The sequence below is a fragment of the Pagrus pagrus genome (assembly GCF_965226575.1).
Source record: "Pagrus pagrus genome assembly, chromosome: 23".
NCBI lineage: Eukaryota > Metazoa > Chordata > Actinopteri > Spariformes > Sparidae > Pagrus > Pagrus pagrus.
The window spans coordinates 14820438-14839789 of record NC_140205.1 but is presented as its reverse complement, the minus strand read 5'-3'; the positions used below and the strand labels follow the sequence as shown (position 1 = coordinate 14839789).

Below are 19352 nucleotides of genomic sequence, written 5' to 3'. Positions count from 1 at the left end.
CAGAGGGTTTATATTTGTGAAAATGTCCTCAAACCCAGTGATACAAAAATCTAAGATGTCAATTCAATGTACGATCTATGGGCAGAGCGGTACAACTAGTGGGTGGGGCTAACGGGACAATCTCTGCGGCTATTTTGTATGTTTAAAAATTGTCAAACTACAACTAGAAATGGGTGTTGAAAAAAACGTGGCCCTCCTGCCACGCTGTATAAATCATACATCTGTTCAGCCAGAATCAATGTATTCAAATACATTTTCTTCCTCCCGCCACGGGAACACCATTCTTCACAGCTGTAAAAATCAAGGACATACACACTCCTCAAACTGCTGTCATTGATCGTCAAGGTCCAGACTCTGAATAAATTGAAGTTTAAGCAAGTTTCTGGCTTCATTGTTTCTGGACCTTGCTCTCAAATGCAGCTCGTGTTGGAGATTTTCGCCGAAGCCCGACATCATCCAACTGCTCTTTTTACCTGAAGCTGTAATCTTGTCGGCTCCACTCTCCTTTCCTGTTACACCACATGCTGTTCAGCTGGCTCTTCCAGCCTCTGATTAGGCTTGTTAAAAGGATTCATTTAAAAACTAGCCCGTCAGGCCTCAGGGTAGAGGGATGACATCAAGGTTCTACTAATGCAGCGTTTGGATCCAAAATGGGATTTCAGACTCACAGTCTTGGCGCCGGACTCTCCTCTCTCATTCCGAGCAGCTGTAACATGCTGGAGTGATATAGCATTTTTTAGTCTGACAATGTACAGAAACACACGTGCACTAACGCACTCCGTCCTCTCCAGCAGAGCAGATGTGACGCTAGTTTCCAACTACATAAAGCTCCATCAAGCGATTGCGGGTTAAGTGGAGAATGTGTTGAAAAGGTACAAGCTTCAGCCATTACATGCATCGTTCTGATGTTTAGAGAAGAGCATGTTCCCGTGTTGGCGTCCTTACATTTCATATCACAGCCAAACACACACACGCGCACGAGTCATTCCGCTCCTCTGAGGCAACATGACAACATTGTTTGCTTAATATGCAAATCAGTATATTATATTTCAGCATTTAATGTTCCTCAACTAACAATGCACATTTTTTAAGCCCTGCTGGCGAAATCACAGCCCTCAGGATGCCGATCAGTCGCTTGGTTGGCTCAAACTACGCTGGTGCGGCTGAGTCTAAGAAGCAGCATGGACCACATGGGCTGCTAGCATGATTTGTAACGCTTTTGTTTAGCGCTCTTGTTACTAAATTGTCCCCCATCTGTCCATTCAGAAATTAAGATTTGATAAACCATTTCTTACCTGTGTTCTGTTTTTTAAAAAGTTTCTTACATAATCCCAAAGCACACATGGTCAAGGACATAACCAATTAAATGCAACAATATTGTACAGAATGAATGGAAAGGGAACTATAATGCAGTCTTTTTCCTCTTAATGACCCGCATGGAACTGTCATACTTTCTGCGTTCATTTTGCAAGTTTTTTTGCAAGTTTGCTGAAATCTTACTGGTGCAGACAAAACGTAGTATCACAGGAAATCGTGGCTGCAGTGTAGCCAGTAGTTCACGCAAGACAACCGGACATGACAAAGACGTTTGAACAATGGCAGACATCCGAAAGTACTGTAATTGCAGTCGTCGGCCTCACAGAACACTACCATCTTCGGCGCCCCCTCCGCTTTTTCCTCTTTCCTAACAGGTTCATTATCACAATCCGCTCTACCGCTGCCATGTTTGGCGTTGTCAGAAACCATTGACTCTGAGCTGTCCTCTCCTGGATGTATTGCTTAACATCCATGCAACATAAAGGTCACCTGGACCCATGTGGGCAGTGCGGTTACATCGTTTGAAATGGACCTATCTATTTTGGTACATAAGGGGGCATGAATGAGCCTTAAACCAGTAGTGTTGGCTAATATTACAAGTTTTTGGGGAAGGAAATGATTAACAATTTCTGGACCCAATGCATCTACAATATCTCTGAAAATTAGACAACAGACGAAACAAAACATCTCAGGCACATTAGGAAACCACACAAGCTAGGCTACCAACATTGATTAAATGGTTAGCTGACGTTAACACACCATTATCAAGATCAGTACAGTGTATGGGTGTAACATTCACATGATTTTCAATTTAAATGTTAATATACTACGCCTGTTTGTAGGAACGAGTGCAAGATGTCGGCCGTTAGCTTTCTACTTCTTCCCACTTTGGCATCAGTGTTATCTGATGCGTTAGCTAACACTTCTAAGCTAAACCCTGTAGCCTCCCTAATTATACTTATAAGACAGACGATAAAAAAAAATTACAAATGACATAAATGATGATTATTTTAGGGTTTGTTGACTAAAACTACAATCAAATGAAAGATAATGAAATGTTTAAATGTGAAACTGATCTAAAACTAAACAAAAAATGATTGGTTACACAGCCAGTATCAGCTGAAAGCAAATATATTGTCCCCACTCTAAGTGGTATATGTATAATTTACTGCTTAGGATCTGTGGTGGTGATTTACCATCAGCAAACATTTCTTTTCTATTTATTGGATGGGAGCCCTCATCTTTCTTATGTATGCTGCCACAAGTATCGCTGTAAAAATGAGGCATAATTATATACTCATTCTGTTAGACTGCACTTCACAGTCCTCAGTAAATTTCATGGCAGAGCGCATTTTGTGTCGAATTCAGAAGGACACTCAGAAATACTTTGGAGGTAGCTGTTCCTCGTGCTGCACAGTATGCAATCCCAGCGTGACTCCAGCACACTGCAGAAGGACAACAAGCCCGTACCTACCCCTCCTTCCAAGCCTAAACCACACATTTTATAAATATCTAAGCATTTGATTCAGCAGATTGAGAATCTAAGAAGCAGCTTTTTGGCTGTTTTGAGATCTCTTTAGCAGCAAAAACAAGAATTTTCTTCTGAAAAATAAATAAAAAAACAACATGCTTCCAGACATCTTGGCTAAAGATAGAAGAGAAAAAAAAAATGCCATGTATTCCTGCGTTTTAGCTGTGCTGGACATTTGTCAAATGGCCGTGTGTGGCAGAACAATTGTAATGTGCTGAGGAGCGGGAGGAGAAATAATAAAGCATAGGAGCATGTCAATAATATTACGTTGTATTAAGCCGTATGCTCTGCCACATGAATCCATCTTCTGACACAGTCAGAGCTTTCATTTCACTCTAGGGTGGCCACACATACATTTTAATCAGCCATTTGGCCGACCAAGCTGACAACCGCTCGACAACAGAAGCTGATAAGGGTGATGATAAATCATAGCTATACTGGTACAAGCTTTGGGTTTGTTACTGAGGACACCTGCCAGTTTTGGATTTTTCCCACTATTCATGAGGCTATTCCAAGAAACAGGATTACTGGCTCCTCTCTTTATGGGATGACCGTGAAAAGATTAGACTACATCTTATTTGCTTGTATGTAAACTAAAATTCCAATTTAATCAGAGAAGAAAACGACTTATTTTTTGGACCAGATGTAGAGTCGAGCTTTCTGCAAGCTGCCTTGTTGGAGCTGTGGATCCTGTAATATTGTCTAACCTTTTTCTGCAGTTCCCTCCAGGCCAACAAAAAGAGGAAAACTTTCTTTTGGTTCAGTTCGTTTTTTTGCTTTGTTTGTTTAGTTTTGCTATGCTTAAGAGTGGCAATGTATGTGGTGTCCCTGGCACTGCGCTCTGGAGGCTGAGCCACAGGGATGCTCGGAGCAATTTGTTTTAGAAAAAAATAGGAATGGAGTCGCCTCCTGCTTTTTATTGGGGGACTGAGAACGACTTGTCCTCAAGTTCTCTCACATAATATTTGGAAAGACTGCAAAACAGCTAGAATCCTTGCAGCTGAAACCAACTTGTTGAAAACTCTAATACTTCTTAGCAATTCTCCGTGGATTGCAGCCTCTGCCATCTCAAATACTTGAAAATTACAACCAAAATATTAAACATAGGAAGGGCACAATTTGTTCATCCTGTGTGGGGAACTTGAATTGAGAGTCAAGGCAAGTTAAACCCAATCTTCTGGGTAATAAGAAGGATACATATTTAGTCAAAGCTTTTTTTTAGCTAGAGTTGTGGCTTGCAATGTTGGTATATTGGTTGACTGATCAGTTGGTAAGTGGTATCACCACTTTTGTCCAGAATAAACTATCACAACAACTGTTGCTTTGGAATTTGGTACAAACATTCAAGGTCCTCAGAGGATGACTCCATCTGACTCTGGTGATCCCATTACAGTTCCTCTAGCACCACCGCCAAGTCAGAGTTTTCATTTATCCGGTGAAATATGTCAACATCGATCCAAAATTGTGACAGTTGAGAATATAAAGCGCGAATGGAGTTGTTCTCTCGGATGGAAATTAAAAGTAAATACTTCTATAAGTGTTCGCCAGAAAAAGTTTAGCGGCTGTTATATACCTCAATGGCCCACCCAAGTAAAGTCTAAGTATACTAAATATGGTTTTCCATGTACCTTGCAAAGTAGATTTCAACAGTGATTTGATGCTTTTGTGAGTTTGAACATTTTCAAGATATAGTGATAACAGCAGAATTAATACTACGTTGCCCTGAAACATCTAAATTAAACCTTTAACATGAAGTATTTCTTTCAGTCCTACTTTCGACAAGGACCTATATACACAATGCCAGGACAGATGTTGCAACTGAAATATTTCAGAGCACAATTATTTTATACTTATACTGGGTTTAAAAAAAGAACAGTCTTTATAGTCCCCTTAAAGAAGCCAGTGCAGCTGTATAGAAGGCAATATATGTACAGTACATGACAATGCAAGACAACAAGAAAATTAAATTAATTCAGTTTCCCGGCAGCTACAGCTGTGACAGTAAAAGCAAGGCCCCTGTTTGATGAAATGTAGGCAATTAATGAGCTGCATCCGCTCAAGAAAGAAGAACAACAGAGAATCGCAATGTCACATCAGCCGCAGTCTTTGAGCTAGTTGACTTCACACATGGTACCTCGGCGCCACAGTGATCTGCGCCGTTACATAAGATATCCAAACAGTCTTTACAGCTTCTTGAAATGGAAGACTTCCAAAGAAAAAGGAACTGACAAAGAGAGGAAGCAGGAAGAAGGCAGTGGTGAGATGATCTGCAGAGATGGTGGGTGGGGTAGGATGCAGGAAGTAAACGCACATACGTACACACTCACGGGAGCGTACATGACAAGTCATTATCCGGCATCACCCGGAGAAGACAGAAGAGTTGCAAGAGGGAGGAGGGAGTTAAGTGAAGAGGAAGCATGAAGGAGAAAAGAGCAGGCGATGTATAGGAAGAAAGGAGGGTGGAGGAAGGAGGAAGAGGGGAACAGCGGAGGTGGGGGTTTGTTCTTGATCTCCCAAGTGCAAAAGGCATGACAGATTGGATTTTGTTTTCATGCTTTTTCAAGCAAAGGCATCTAGTGTTAAGACATCTTTCTGCATATTTTTAATCACTTCCCCTGTCTGCTTGGGAGAGGTTATTTATGGATCCATGCATATATCACTAATGTATGGCTGCTGGCTGCTGTAGTAGAGATATAGATGGCTAAAGATTAGTGGTCTTAAACTTTTTGTAGTTGAATTCATTGGCCACTTTCAGTCCGTATGTGTACTTTAAATGCTCAACTTAGTTTGACTCTTGAATTATTTTATTTTCTTAACAATTTTTGTGATTTCTTGTCTTTGATTATGTGTTTATTTATGGACTGACACAAAATATAACAATAATTCCTTAAGCTAAACAACCAAATTAAGAACCGTTGCATTACCTAAACATGCATTGTCACAAAGATGAAAACAAGTGCTGGAACTAACAATAACTTTTATTGTCAAGTAATATGTTCATGATTTTCTCAACTAATTATTAAGTTGTGTGGTCTGTAAAATGTCAAAAAATTGTGAAAAATGTCGATCAGCGTTTCCAAAAGCTCAAGACAACATCCTCAAATATCTTATGTCTTGTTATGTTTACAACCGAACTCAATATCTCTGTATCACTCTAGTTTTAAACCACCCATAACTGCTTAGCCGTAATTCAAGAGTACACACTCACATAGATCCCAGCCACCTTTTTTTTTTAAATCAAGATTGATGCGTTATTCCTTGATAAATTAACAAAAATGTAGAAACAATCACACAATGTTCCCTTTATCAGCATCCACACCAAAAGTTAATGGGGTCTATTCTGGGCCGAGACCCATCCTCCATCCGAGTTTCGTGGAAATCCATTCAGTCGTTTTTGTGTAATCCTGCTGACAAACCAACCAACCAACGAATCAACCAACAGATGAGGGTGAAAACACAACCTCCTTGGCTGAGGTCAAATGGAGGAGAAACATTATAATGGGGAAAATACATTGATAAATAAATGAATAAGACTGGGAAGCTGCAGTATGGTACTAAAGTTGTATTAATTTTGTGATTTTTCCCTCATGATAAGAAGGGACATAGTTCTACATATGCAGACATTTCCTCCGTCTGTGGCCCTGGCCACCACAGGTACCAGCATGTGGATGAATCCTGATAGATCCCCATTACCCCGGGTGTGACCCCTCGCAGCTCAGTTCATTAAGCCAGCCACCCAAGTGTTCGGGACTCAAGTCCAGATTTAATCACAACTTCCATCCTCTTGCCAATCACAATTAGATCCTGATAAGCCTCTCCAGGATGGCACCAGAGGGCCTCCACACACAGGCAAAGGTTAATTTGCGAGCAGCAAGGGCCCGGCTACAAGGCCAAAGGTCACCTGATTGAATATATGGTGGATGTGTGTGTGTGTAAGATGGTGGGGGGGGCCTTGGCAGCAATTACAAAGTTCATCAGTATTCATGTGTTTCATCCATGGCTAATGGGTACATTACCTTCAAAGAGGTGTGCTGATATGGATGTGGCCCTTAATGGGAAATAGCTTGTGGGTAGTCTTTAGGTAGCAGAAATTTAAAACTCATTCCTCTACCGACGTCTTTTAAAGACCCTTCACTCATGCAGTTATATCTGTGAGCTGCTCAGTACCAGCGCGATGTTCCTCTGTCGGCTTCCGAGTAATTCATCCAGAACTGTTCTGGCTGAAGGATCTGGGGTCTGGATCTGCCAAACCTTAAAGAACCCGTGTCTATTCTGGCATAAACGTTAACATTGAACATGCATATCCAGTGTGGTTAAAGTCAGTTATGATTGTGGATAAATACATGTAAAACCACAGTGCAGGCTCTTGTGTCAGTGCTTCCAGTGAGACCAACTCCTTTAAATTTGGTAATATTTGTGCCATGTCCTGCCAACTGAGCTACAAAAGGCTTACGAAAAATAACAGAGGGACACAACTGAACATGTGACAGAGCACCAATTGAACAGATGAGACAGACTGGCTTATTTTTCCCTGTTTATGATTTCATCTCTCTGACCTCACATTCTGTGGTGCAATGTCATTTCCAGGCCAGCTGGCAGCGGGGACATGTGAGATTGTGACGCTGGACAGGGACAGCAGCCAACCACGGCGGACCATCGCCAGGCAGACGGCCCGCTGCGCCTGTAAGAAGGGCCAGATCGCTGGAACTACAAGAGCCAGACCCGCCTGTGTGGACGGTAAGAGGAGGAGGGACACGGGGATCCCGGCTCATCTGGCGTTCTTTGAGGGGCCACTTGAGTCTAAACCACCCGAACATTAGCACGCTTTTTTTTCCCCGAGGCGTGTCTGACTCCGACATTGATGTTGGTGCTGGAGCACGTGAAAAAAAAATCAAGTGTAAAATTCAGCCATATCAAAGTGTTGAATCATGTCATCAGTCACAGGGCAGTCACAGTGCGGCGTTTTTTAAGTAGAGGCTTAAGGTGGATAAACCTACATTGTGGAGTAAAGTGGATCACAGGGCTGTCTTTGTGAGGTTAGTACAGCCCGCAACAAATCAATTTACAGTTGAATCATTTTGGAAAGTGTCTGCAGGGGGGCATCTTAAATCCCCTACCAACAGATGGGCTTATATTTCATGGAATAGTGACACTTTTAGTGGAATAATGTCTGTCAGAGTGCTTTTGTATTACAGCTGTGATTCAAAAAAAGTTGGGACGCTGTGTGAAACATTAATAAAACAGAATGTGATATAATACTTTATAAATATACTCACTTGAAAACAGGGTAACGCTTTCTATGAAGGTCCACTTAATAAGTGTAATAAGGCCTTAATACGACCATATGAGTTAATGTCATTATAAACATGTTTATTGTTAGATAGATAAACATGTTAACTATGCTATATTTAACACTTATATAGTCTCATCAATGTTGATGAGCCTTTTATTAGGTCTTAAAGGGACTTATTATCTGTTTTCTATTATCTTATCTATTACGAACTTAAAGGTGCACTATGCAACTTGTTTACAGGCCTGTAAACAAACAAAGAGGCAGGGCCTGAGTTTTAGATGCACTGTAAAGCCATTTGCTTACAGCTGTGTTTGTAAACGTAAGGGCAAAACAGGCTTGTATTTGAGACATGGTAGGGTAGGAACAAAGACAGCACATTGCCAATCTCGAAGTCCTACAGCTCAAGACTACGTGACCAAAAGTTACATAGTGCACCTTTAATACAAAACAGTACACAAACAAGACTTTTTTAAACTGATAAACTTCAGGGTTTTTCTAAATACATGCTCATTCTGAATTCAGTGCCAGCAACACATTTCAAACAAGTTTACATTTCACACAGCGCTCCAACTTGAGTCAGAATGCTGAATTGATTGACAGAATATGAATTGAACGATCCTTTTTAAGTAAAATTTAATATATTTCATATCTATCATGGTTTTGGACTCGTAGTCGAGCTAAGCGAGCAAATTCACTCTGTCACCTCTGGCTCGAGGAAACGGTGATGGACATTTTTCACTCTTTTCTGACATTTCATCGACCGTGACAGTTAATCAATTATTTGAGAAAATAATTTGCATTTTAGAGTTCTGGAGAGGAATACATTTACACCACACTTACAAGATACAGCATAGCTTAAAATGCATGGATGGACATTACAAAATGGAGGAGATAACAGCAAATGTTCACCATAAATGAGGAATAGTGGATTAACTATGCAGCGCCTCGTGCCTAGACTTTATTTTAGCAAAACTATGATATTATGACCTTTAATTACATCATGTATTCTCCAACACACCTGTCTAAATGCAGGTGTGCAAATGATTATTTTTCACGTCTAAAATACCAAAAGTTGTCACTATGCTGTGAAAACAATGTACCCCCAAAAACATTAGCTTTTCATAATCTAAGAACAACAGTCCTGTTTCTCAGCTTTCTGACAATGACTTTTAAAGAAGTTGACAGATTTATAAATGGTTTATGCAGGTTCAGCGGCCAAAGAAGTCTCTCAACCAATAAATTGGTGATGTGTAATTAAAATTTTCAAAATGACTAAAGTTGGAGCTACGTGATTTTCACAGCACAGCGATGTTAACTGTATATTTGTAATGTGTGGTGGAAAGGAAGAGTCTCATTAGATGTTACCCTGGCCTCCTCACATACATCTAATGGGGAAGAATCTGGAGCCATTGCTCTGGTCACCACTCTGCCTCCGTGACAGCTCAATGTATCTCAAGGATGGGGGCTGAACGATGGTGTGACTCCGGCTTTTCTTCCATCTCTTCCTGACATCTTCATTGTGGTCCCACTGCCTCTTAGGGTGCCTGTCACCGGGTCTCTCCCTCACAAGATGTGGCCTCTAGCCTGAGGAGGGACGGGAGGTTTTTGCGGCAGGTGAAGGCAGACTAAACAGCTCTGTTAGTTAGGAGAGACCTGCAGCGAACTGTACCTTTGGATGTCTTGTTTTTCATTCAACCGCGGCCTCACAGTTGTGTCTCGGATTGGAGGAGCTTTCAGTCCTCAGAGCGCTGTGTGACTGGTTTTACCTGCTGGTCATTTGAGGAGAAGGCTTTCCACCATGTGTGAGTGGACCGAGGCTTATTTATCTGTTTGTGTGGCAGAAACAGAGGACTTTGGAGATTTGACCTTTCTCTGAATTCAATGTTTTCTTTGGCCTAACTGCTTCACACTGAGATTTGTGCACTTTGTCTGAGTCCTAGAAAGAAAAATCTGATCTTGTAGACAGGACCACCAACACCATGGAGTCACTTTGCTGCCTCTTTTGCCACTGAATAAGTTGTACTGATGTTGCATGAATCCACAGTATCCAGATAGTATCAGGAGGCATTTGTCACAACGTGGGCTCAATGGAGCACTGTGGCATTTTGTGTAGGCCAGATTCTGTCTCTGAAGAAAGCTTAGGCTTATCTGCTGACTCGTTACAGACCTGCGAAGGTGGATGGCAGTGCAACCAACCAGCCGACTGAAAAATGAACACACGAAGTAAACCTGAAAATTATGGTCTTATAGTCGTTATGTCATTATAGAGATGTGAGAGAGAACAATGGTAATTCATTGTATTAGAGCAGCTACTGCTGTCATCAAATTAGGGTTTATTTGTGTACATTTCAGAAACAAAAGCCAGTCACTGTGAAATGCAGCAACATTGAAATGCAAATTAGAATGGAAAAAATAAAAGAAAGAAAGAAATTGGAAAAAGGTATAAATAGGGTATAAATAGTGGGTGATATAAGGAGGTATACCACCCCTCTTGCTAAAATGATCAAAATGCATCCCCCTCGTTAATCTGCCATCCCCCCTCTCCATCCCCTGTTAGCAGAGAGTGTGGACAAAGGGGTTGTTTAGTTGAATATCCTGACTCATTGATCCTTTATCCGACTGAGGTTTGCGACTGTTACAATCTATAGCTCCGACCATGCCTCTGAAACCAAAAGAACAGAAAGAGTCAGCGTGCACTTCTTGGGTGAATGAAGCGAAATGGGTTCACCCCCCCCCCGGTAATAAATTAACAATCGTCTCGGAGTAAGTGCAATGTGGATAATGGTGGTGCTAAGTAACAAAATGCTGCTTTTCTCAATGTTAATTTGGACTCTGTGGACAGTGATCAGTCTAGTACTGAGTGACCTGAGAGGCCGAGAGAATTCATGTGATAATAGATCATCAGAAATGTATTTTGATCCTGTCAGCTTTAAGCCAGTGTAGAATCTTCATTAAGATGGATTTAGGTCATTTTAAATTTCAGTGATGGAATATTACAAAGTACATTTACTCAAGTACTGTACTTAAGTTAAAACTTGACTTGAGTATTTCCATTTTTTGCTTTATACTTCCACTCAACTACAATTTGGAGGCAAATGTATTCTACTTTTACTCCACTATACTTATTTGATAACTTTAATTATCAGAATCAGAAATTCTTTATTGATCCCTGAGGGGAAATTGCACATGTTACAGCTGCTCCATTCGAAGTCCCAGAAATATGCAGAAGAATAAAAACAATATATAAAGAAGAACAACAAAAACAGAACAAAAATACAAGAAATGTACATTCTCCTAGAATATAAATGTACTAGTTGCTTTGCTGGTTGATTGCTGCATCACAGCCAAAGTGGCACATTTTTATTGTTATTTTTTTTCTAATGAGCACAAAAATGCAGAAAAATTTAGAAAATCAGATCCAATAATTGGCAAGGCCGGAAAGTGGTTGGTCGATACTATGCAGCATATATAGCCAACTGTACATATGTAAATACAGTATATGTATAATTTCACTTTTGATACTTACACATTACATTACACACGAAAAATTATATTTGTGACTTAAGTACAGTTCATATCACATACTTTAACTCAAGTATTATTCGTGGGTGACTTTCACAAGTAATATTTTAACACAGTATCTTTACTTTTACTCTTATCCTCACCTTTTTACAACACTGATAAATAACATATAATACGCTGCAGTGATAATTATTTATTTAAAGTTCCAAAAGTTCCCCTCATCTCCCATTGGGGAGATGAGGGGTGTTCAGTTGGTTGTAAGAGGCAACCTCACCATTAGACGTCACCAAATCCTACACACTGGACCCAAGATACTTTCAGTTTTACTCAAGTGTTTCCACGTTTTGCTTCTTTATACTTTTAATATTATTCTTTTTAAGCTGAATGTATTTGACAGACACTCGTTACTTTGCAGATCAAGACTATAAACTATAAATGTATGTAGACAGAGTCAATTCTGTGTGTGTGTGTGTTTTTCTACGTCAGATTGCAATTTACCATTTTCCTCCCATATTGCCGCATTGCTTCATATCAGAAAAACAAACACCTTTATTGCTGTTCATATTACAAAATCCCAGAGCTTGATATTATTGCCATGCAAATCTGAGATGCTTGTCTCCACAAATGCAATCTTATTTGTTTATTCAGACTCAGCCTCTGCTCACTTTGGGGACAATGCGACAGAGAGGGAGGGAGGGAGAAAGAGAGAGCTGACATAAAAGACCCCAAACGCCACAAATGGGATTTCAATCAGTATTAATCTACTCCAGTCCTTGAGGTCTGCTCTCTCTTGTAATATGCTTTCGCCTTGGCTGACACGATCTGTGTCCTTCATGCTTCAGACTCTGTGTCCCGTCCATGCAGGATAATCCATAGCTCCATCAGCGGTCTCACCTGGCTTCCAGGACGGTATGAGGTAATGAAAACTGAGAGCGCCGGAGTGCCGTTGATCCCAAAGAGTCAACTCTTTGTTGTCGTGCATTTCCTATCTTCCAGTTGCGCCGTGTGTGTTTATTGCTTTAAGGAGGTGAGAATGCAAGATAAGCCGTCGACATGATAAGGTTTCCAACCAAGCTGTTTGATGCGCGAGTCCACGTGAAGAAAAGAGAAAACAAAACCTTGAAGAACCAGGTCTCTGCAGCATGGAGTGCCTCCTTCCTCTGACCCTTTCACTTTCTCCATTTCTGATATTTTCCTCTCTGCTTCTGCTCTTTGCTTCCCCCCCTCCTTTGCTGACTCTCTCATGCACTGCTTTCAGTCTAGTAGTCATTTTCTCTCTCTACTGTATGCCAGCGGCAGCTCTACCCATTTGAGGCCTATATCGCAGCCTAGTGTTGCATAAGTACACCCTCTCCCATCTGCAATTTCATGCTCTTGAGCCTTTTTACCTCTGTGCTTGATGACTTTTAAGAGAGCTGATATTGATTCTTATTAGGAGAGTGAGAGACCGAGAGAGACTATCAGGGAGAAGGAGAGAGTTGGCCGACTCCTGGCTGCAGGAAAGAGTGTCGGAGCTGCAGAAGGGAAGCGGCTCCAGAGACTTACAGGAGCTTGTCGAGGGTCACTGGTTGTGGTTGTGATAGCTCAGCGGGGAGTCCCTGCCTGAGGTGAATGTGTTTGTGTTTGGTCTCCTTTTGCTTGGATGCTGACATTGATGAAAGCCTCAAAAGGTGACCGGTTTTAAGAGGCTCAGCCTGCAGTTAATGCTGTGGTCGCACGACACGGCTTTCAAAGTCATCGGATCGCTGTGCTGGTCACGCTAGACAACTTACTGTCTTGTAATCACACGACATGACTGATCAGTGACAGGGGGTCACACATTACAAGATCTATCACCAGGAGGACTCCCTGATGAGCCTGTCTGGCAGTCAACTCTGATCTCATATTGCATACGGATGCATGCCAATATTAGCACAACTTCAGAATGAAATACCAGCATTGGCCTGAAATGAACACATCTGCTTATATGACAGGATAATATGATGGCGCTTAAATTATATGTAGGCGAAGATTTGACCAAGTAGTTTCTAAGTAGTAGTTTGCCCAGTGAATGTGCTCCACTGTTTCCCATTAATTACCTCGACTCTTGCGGCTCCTCGACTCTAATTTACTCTGCCATTGTCTCATGATGATCCAAATGTTCTGCATTTCTTATTTTATACAAGTTTTTAAATATTTTTCTCTCTTACTTTATCTATCAACATGCACCAAATTGATGCATTTAGCTTAAAATTTGCCCCTAGAGGGTCCGATGTCCACCAACCAAAGTCTCACAAAATCCTGTGTGACACACTGATGTACATTTAAAAATACACCGTGTTTCTGCATCTGCCAGTTGGCCATTACAATAAGGGTAGGCATGATAATATGTTACTTCCATTATAAGAGAGACTTGATGTTCTCTGCAATTAGGTAGAAAAAAATGCATGCAAATATCGGTATTTACATTCACCAAAATCAGTTGGATAATATCTGCATATGAGGTATTGGCAAAGATCCAATCACATGCACCCCTGGACCAGATATATTTAGCCTGCTGACATCATTGAGCTGTTGAGCACTCGCATCACGTCTCCAACCAGATCACATATAGCACTGGAGCACTGATTTGTGAGCGTAGAGTGAACTTCAATTGCCTCTGATCTGGGGGCGATTTTCAAAAACTGTTATTGAGTGAGTGAATCAGGGCTACAGGGTCAGGGTCTTGAGTGTGAATATAGTGAAATACTGTTAAAAAAACAGTGTGTGCATGCTAGCTTGTGTGTAAAATAAAGCCAAGAGCATGAATTCATGTACTATTTAGAGGTATTTGTAGTTTGCTCAAATATGACTTTCTGCCTCTACTTCTTGGCATTTCAGAGGCAAATATTGTACTTTTTACATTTATCAAGTCACTTTGCAGTATACAATTTTTCTAAATAAAACGTAATCTGATTATAAAATATACAATATATTGTTCAGTGCACAAAATCTCATTTTATCAGGTCATTTTAGTTTGTAATTGAGTCCTACAACCTGCAATATCTGATTTTTTTGGCAACTTGGAAGCAGCAGAAACAAATTGTGAATACAACATTGGCCTATCATCTAAAATTTGCACAGTCAACCTGGCAAATACATGTCCAATATTGACAGCCTTTTAGCTCTGTTTTTGGTCTCTAACAACTCTCTTTGGCTTCTAAATACTCCACTAAGTTCAACAACCCTAACTGTTTACAGTGTATTGTCTAACAGTAAAGCTGTGGCTGGTAAACCAAAAATATGCGCTGAAAGATGCTAAAACGCTTCGTTAAGTTGAGGAGAGCTACACATTCAGGTGATATTTCTCTGTAGGTTCATCACCATAAACAGCATTGTCATTGTCAGTTTATGCATTGTTGTTACAAAAGTATCAAAAATTGATACTTTTGTACCAACCTTCTTTATTTGTTTTTGTTTCAAGCTATAGACTATAAACCCTCTTAGAACTTTTTATCTATATTTTATTAAAAGTAGGTTAAATCTGATTAAAAGCTGGTTGAACACCATCTTGTTGCACAGACATTTTCACTAGTTTAAAGTAAATGATGTTGTAGATGTTAAGATGTAATTAAATTCAGAAAAGTCTTCATGAAATTACTTTACATTTTTATATATGTATGCACAATAAACATAAAATAATTTTCAGTACTTGAAGCACATTTTTGCTGCCTTTATGTTTGTAAGGTTTTGAACACAGGATATTAACTTGTAATGGAGTAGGAATATGGAATAGTCACATCTGTAAAGCCGCACTGCAAGCTGTAAAAATTACTCTCATCCCACTAGAAGCACATCCCTGGGTAGCTTGCATATGAGGAATTGTTCTAGTGAATCAGGCAGTGATAGAGACAACAGCGTGCGTCAGGCTCAGTCTCTGGGCTATTAGACAGTACCAGAGCTCCAATCACACTGCATCAGCCCACTGGTTTGATTTGATCCAGGGAGGGGAGGAGGGGGCCGCGCTCTGTTGGGGAAACATGTCATGTCAGCTGCGGCAGCCAGTTAGCCGGCTAGCCGCTACGCAGCGCTGTCCAGAGGGAGCGAGAGTGGGAAAGATGGTCCGGTGGTGAATGTGTAATGTCGCGCCTTCTCCCTATTTGCTCTTTCTCTCTGCCTTTTTCTCTCTTTCTGTTTCACACACACACACACGTGTGGACTGAAGACTGATGACTACGGGCTGCGGCCTTGTCAAAGGGAGAGGAGGGGGGAGAGGCCAGGCAGATGGGAACCGCAGCCTGAGGTGGGTTGCTTCTCCTTGGGTGTGCTGGTTTGGAGGCTGTAGCCTCTAAACTGGAGCGGGACACAAATCACATGGATCTTTTTATATACAAAACACACCCAGGATGCACAACTCTCCCTCTGAGCATCTTTTGCATTGAAGTCCTTCCTTATTTGCACTGGTGCTGCTCACAAAACAACATTTCTTGAAATCCAGAAATCATCAATTTCCATTTTAGCATTGCAAAAAAATCCAATTTGTAATAATGGCTGTGTTTTGATTGCTGTTCATGTGTGAAAATAGATAATATCTTCCAATATAATCTAAGTATCATGTGTAAAATGGTTTTGTTCACCAAAATTGTTGTTTTTCTTTGTTTAAAAAAAAAAAAAAATCATCTTGTAAAAACGGCCAGTTTTTCCAAATAATATATTTTTTTATTTGGCATTAGCCTGACGTAAAATTAGCCATCATCTGTGTTGCATTATGGGAGGTATTAATCATCTATCAGCCTCCTGTTTCCTATCATCACCAAATAAATTCTACTAAAATAACTGCAGATATTTGGTTACCACAGCAGATAAAAAGAAAATAAATGATAGCAGACCTATAATAAAACGAAACCATTTCACATGGCTGCAACAGACTGGTTTTAGGGTTATACTGAAGGCAAAAGCAAAACCGTTGCTAACATCTGCTGCCACACCTCGGCTCACTGTGCTGATGTGACACTGTGACACTAAAGCCGATGGTAAGGGTTAAAAATAAAAACAAATCTGGAAGGGGGGAAATCTATTTTATAGTCTGTTTGTGAATTAGGTCAGAAAATACAGTGTAAGAGTGAGATGAAGAAAGGTCTGGCCTCGCTTCCAGGCAGTGGTATTTAAAGATTTTATTTTTACTACTGGGCTTTAATATAAGAATTTAGTAACTCCAAGTACTCGAGTTATGTTGCATCGTTTAAGCCACAATTTGTTCAACTTTTATTACAACGAGCTGCTCTTGGGTTTAGGTTTTTCTACATTTTTCATATCATTTTCCCAAATTAAGTAGGTAGCATTGAAGCTTTTAATTTTATTGTTGTTGCAGTGCTTCATTGTTGTCTCGATTTTTCTGTTTTATATCATAAGACTCCCAAAAAGGTTACAAAGCCATGCACATCCAAACACATTCAAGGTGCACTGTAGTTTTGGGAAGGACATTTTAAAAAGCAGAGAAAGATCTGCATCCTAAACAAAATAAATAAACAAACTCTCTAAAGGACAACACAATTTCATACCGTTCTACTTTGTTTATATTTGGCGGACCCTGCCACCTCTCTAGCTTCAAACAGTGTTCTGGGGACCTTATTTTCCTCTGAGAACAGCTTGTTTATTCAGTTGAGGAAAAATTACATATTTCTGAGTTTGTATTATCACCTCGTTAATATTATAAATATGAAAAATTCTGAGTTTGAATTTCTTCTCCAAAACTACATAGTGCCCCTTTAAATACTGCGTGCTGGACAGAAGTACGTGTGAAAAATGGAAAAATAGAAGAAGAAGAAGAAACATGTAACATGGTCAGCTTTGCAGGTACAATAGATATGTGCAAGTATAATTCACATGTACAGTATATTTTAACCACCTTAATGTACCATACCATGATGATGATAATTTGGCAACATTCCCTTACACTGCTGTTTTTGTTATCTTTTTTAAAGTGACGGGAGCTTGAATAAAAAAGTGTCGAGTCAGAGTCCCATTGCTGTTTTCCCCGCACTCCCTGAACATAATTGAAGCAACTTGCTCCAGCTGACGAGCCATCGCCTTCACACAGTATGAACCAAAGTCCCAAACGAGTGTCTGTCTCTTTTCCACTCTTTCCTCTTTTTTGGGCACTCAAAATTTTTGGAAATATTAATGTGGAGCTCTCCTTCCAGAGCGACTGGTATCAAAAAAGCTTCGCTGTGGGTATACGCACAGAGAAAAACTGAGTCAGTCTGTGTTTTTCTATTGTGACAAGCCGAAAAAATATAATACAAAGAACGTTTGTGTTTTCCCCCTAGGGTGAGAAAAGCTGACGAGTGGTGCACATTAGCATAAAAATAATGCAAAGTGTCATGCTCTGGCTTTCATTCCGAGTTACAGTAAGTTCTCCATCCATTAACCTTGCATTATGTTAGTCTGTAGCTTCTCTCCCTGAAGAATTCCTCAATAAAGAAAATCCATTTTCATGGTTCTTTAAAAAATGACCTGTTTTTAAATTCGTTTTTCTTTAAAGGTCTCATATTATGCTCATTTTTAGGTTCATGCTTTTTACCTAGGGTGTCTACTTGAAAATATCTACTTGCTCTAATGTTCAAAAAACACATTATTTTTCTCATATTGTCCCATTGCTGCGGCACCTCTATTCGCCCTATGTCTGAACGCTACCTTTCAGTGCCTGTCCCTTTAAGGCCTCCCTCCTAGTCTGCTGTGATTGGTCAGCTCTCACAGGCCCGAGCAAGCATCGCCCACCGTATTTCTGAATCAGCTCTGCTGGTGTTTGCGCAAACCATGGTCGTGCTGAGGGTGGTGACATCACTACATTGAGGAAGTTGAGTTCATTTAAAGGCACAGTCTCTGAATATGGACTGTGTGCAATTCTCTGTGGACTTTCTACAATATGGGACATTAAATCGAGAAGTTAGTCGATAACAATTGCAACAGTAAACAGTGAGGCTGATATTGACAGTTTGAGAAGCCAAGAGGGAGTGGCGGACCCTGCCACTCACCATCAAATCTAATATTTGGAGAGGAAATTACGAAATGTAAACACATTTAATAACTATTGCAGAAAAACAATGTCCATAAATAACATCAGCATTGGCTTTTGGTTTCATAAAAATATTAAAACTCATAACTTTAACAGAAAATAAAGACTGTTTGTGTTTCACCTGCTTACCAAAATATTGGCCTACCTAAATAATGGCCTGAGTATATTTGGGTGTTGGCTATGAACATTTCTCCGTGGATTGAGTGTCTGTACTATACAGTATTTATATATCTACTGTGTATCAGTGTATATACTGAATAAAACTTTATTTATTTTTTCAATTATAAGCCTGAATGAAAGACACTTGTGTCAGACTTCCCTTCTCACATAATATCATCAGAGATACACTTAAGGTTAATTCTCATTCAGAAATGTTGCCACTATGCCTGCACACACCTAAGAAAGTAGTCATGTCTTACTTTGATGCCCGTGATCATTTTCACAAAAACAGATTGCTGCCATTCCCTTTTTTCTCTCCAAATGATGGATGTTAATGCAGCCTAAGATGAATAAGTGGTCCTCTGGATGTATGTGTGTGTATGCAGGAGTAATTCCATATGCATACAGTGACTGTAAATATTTAATATCCCAGATGATATAGCTCATACAGATGCCGTAATGCATCCGGGCGAGCCGTTATGCTCTCTCTTAAT

The 19352-nt window shown here is 40.2% G+C and overlaps 1 protein-coding gene across 2 annotated transcripts in view; it reads left to right on the top strand.

Moving 5' to 3' along the window:
- The window catches only part of LOC311252865 (chemokine-like protein TAFA-5), a 160962-nt gene that overhangs the window by 86632 nt on the left and 54978 nt on the right, over window positions 1-19352 (top strand). For both annotated transcript variants that reach the window (XM_084346468.1, XM_084346469.1), the window contains exon 2: window positions 7436-7585. In XM_084346468.1, coding sequence (XP_084202594.1) covers window positions 7436-7585 — 150 coding nt within the window. The remainder of the gene's footprint in view (window positions 1-7435; window positions 7586-19352) is intronic.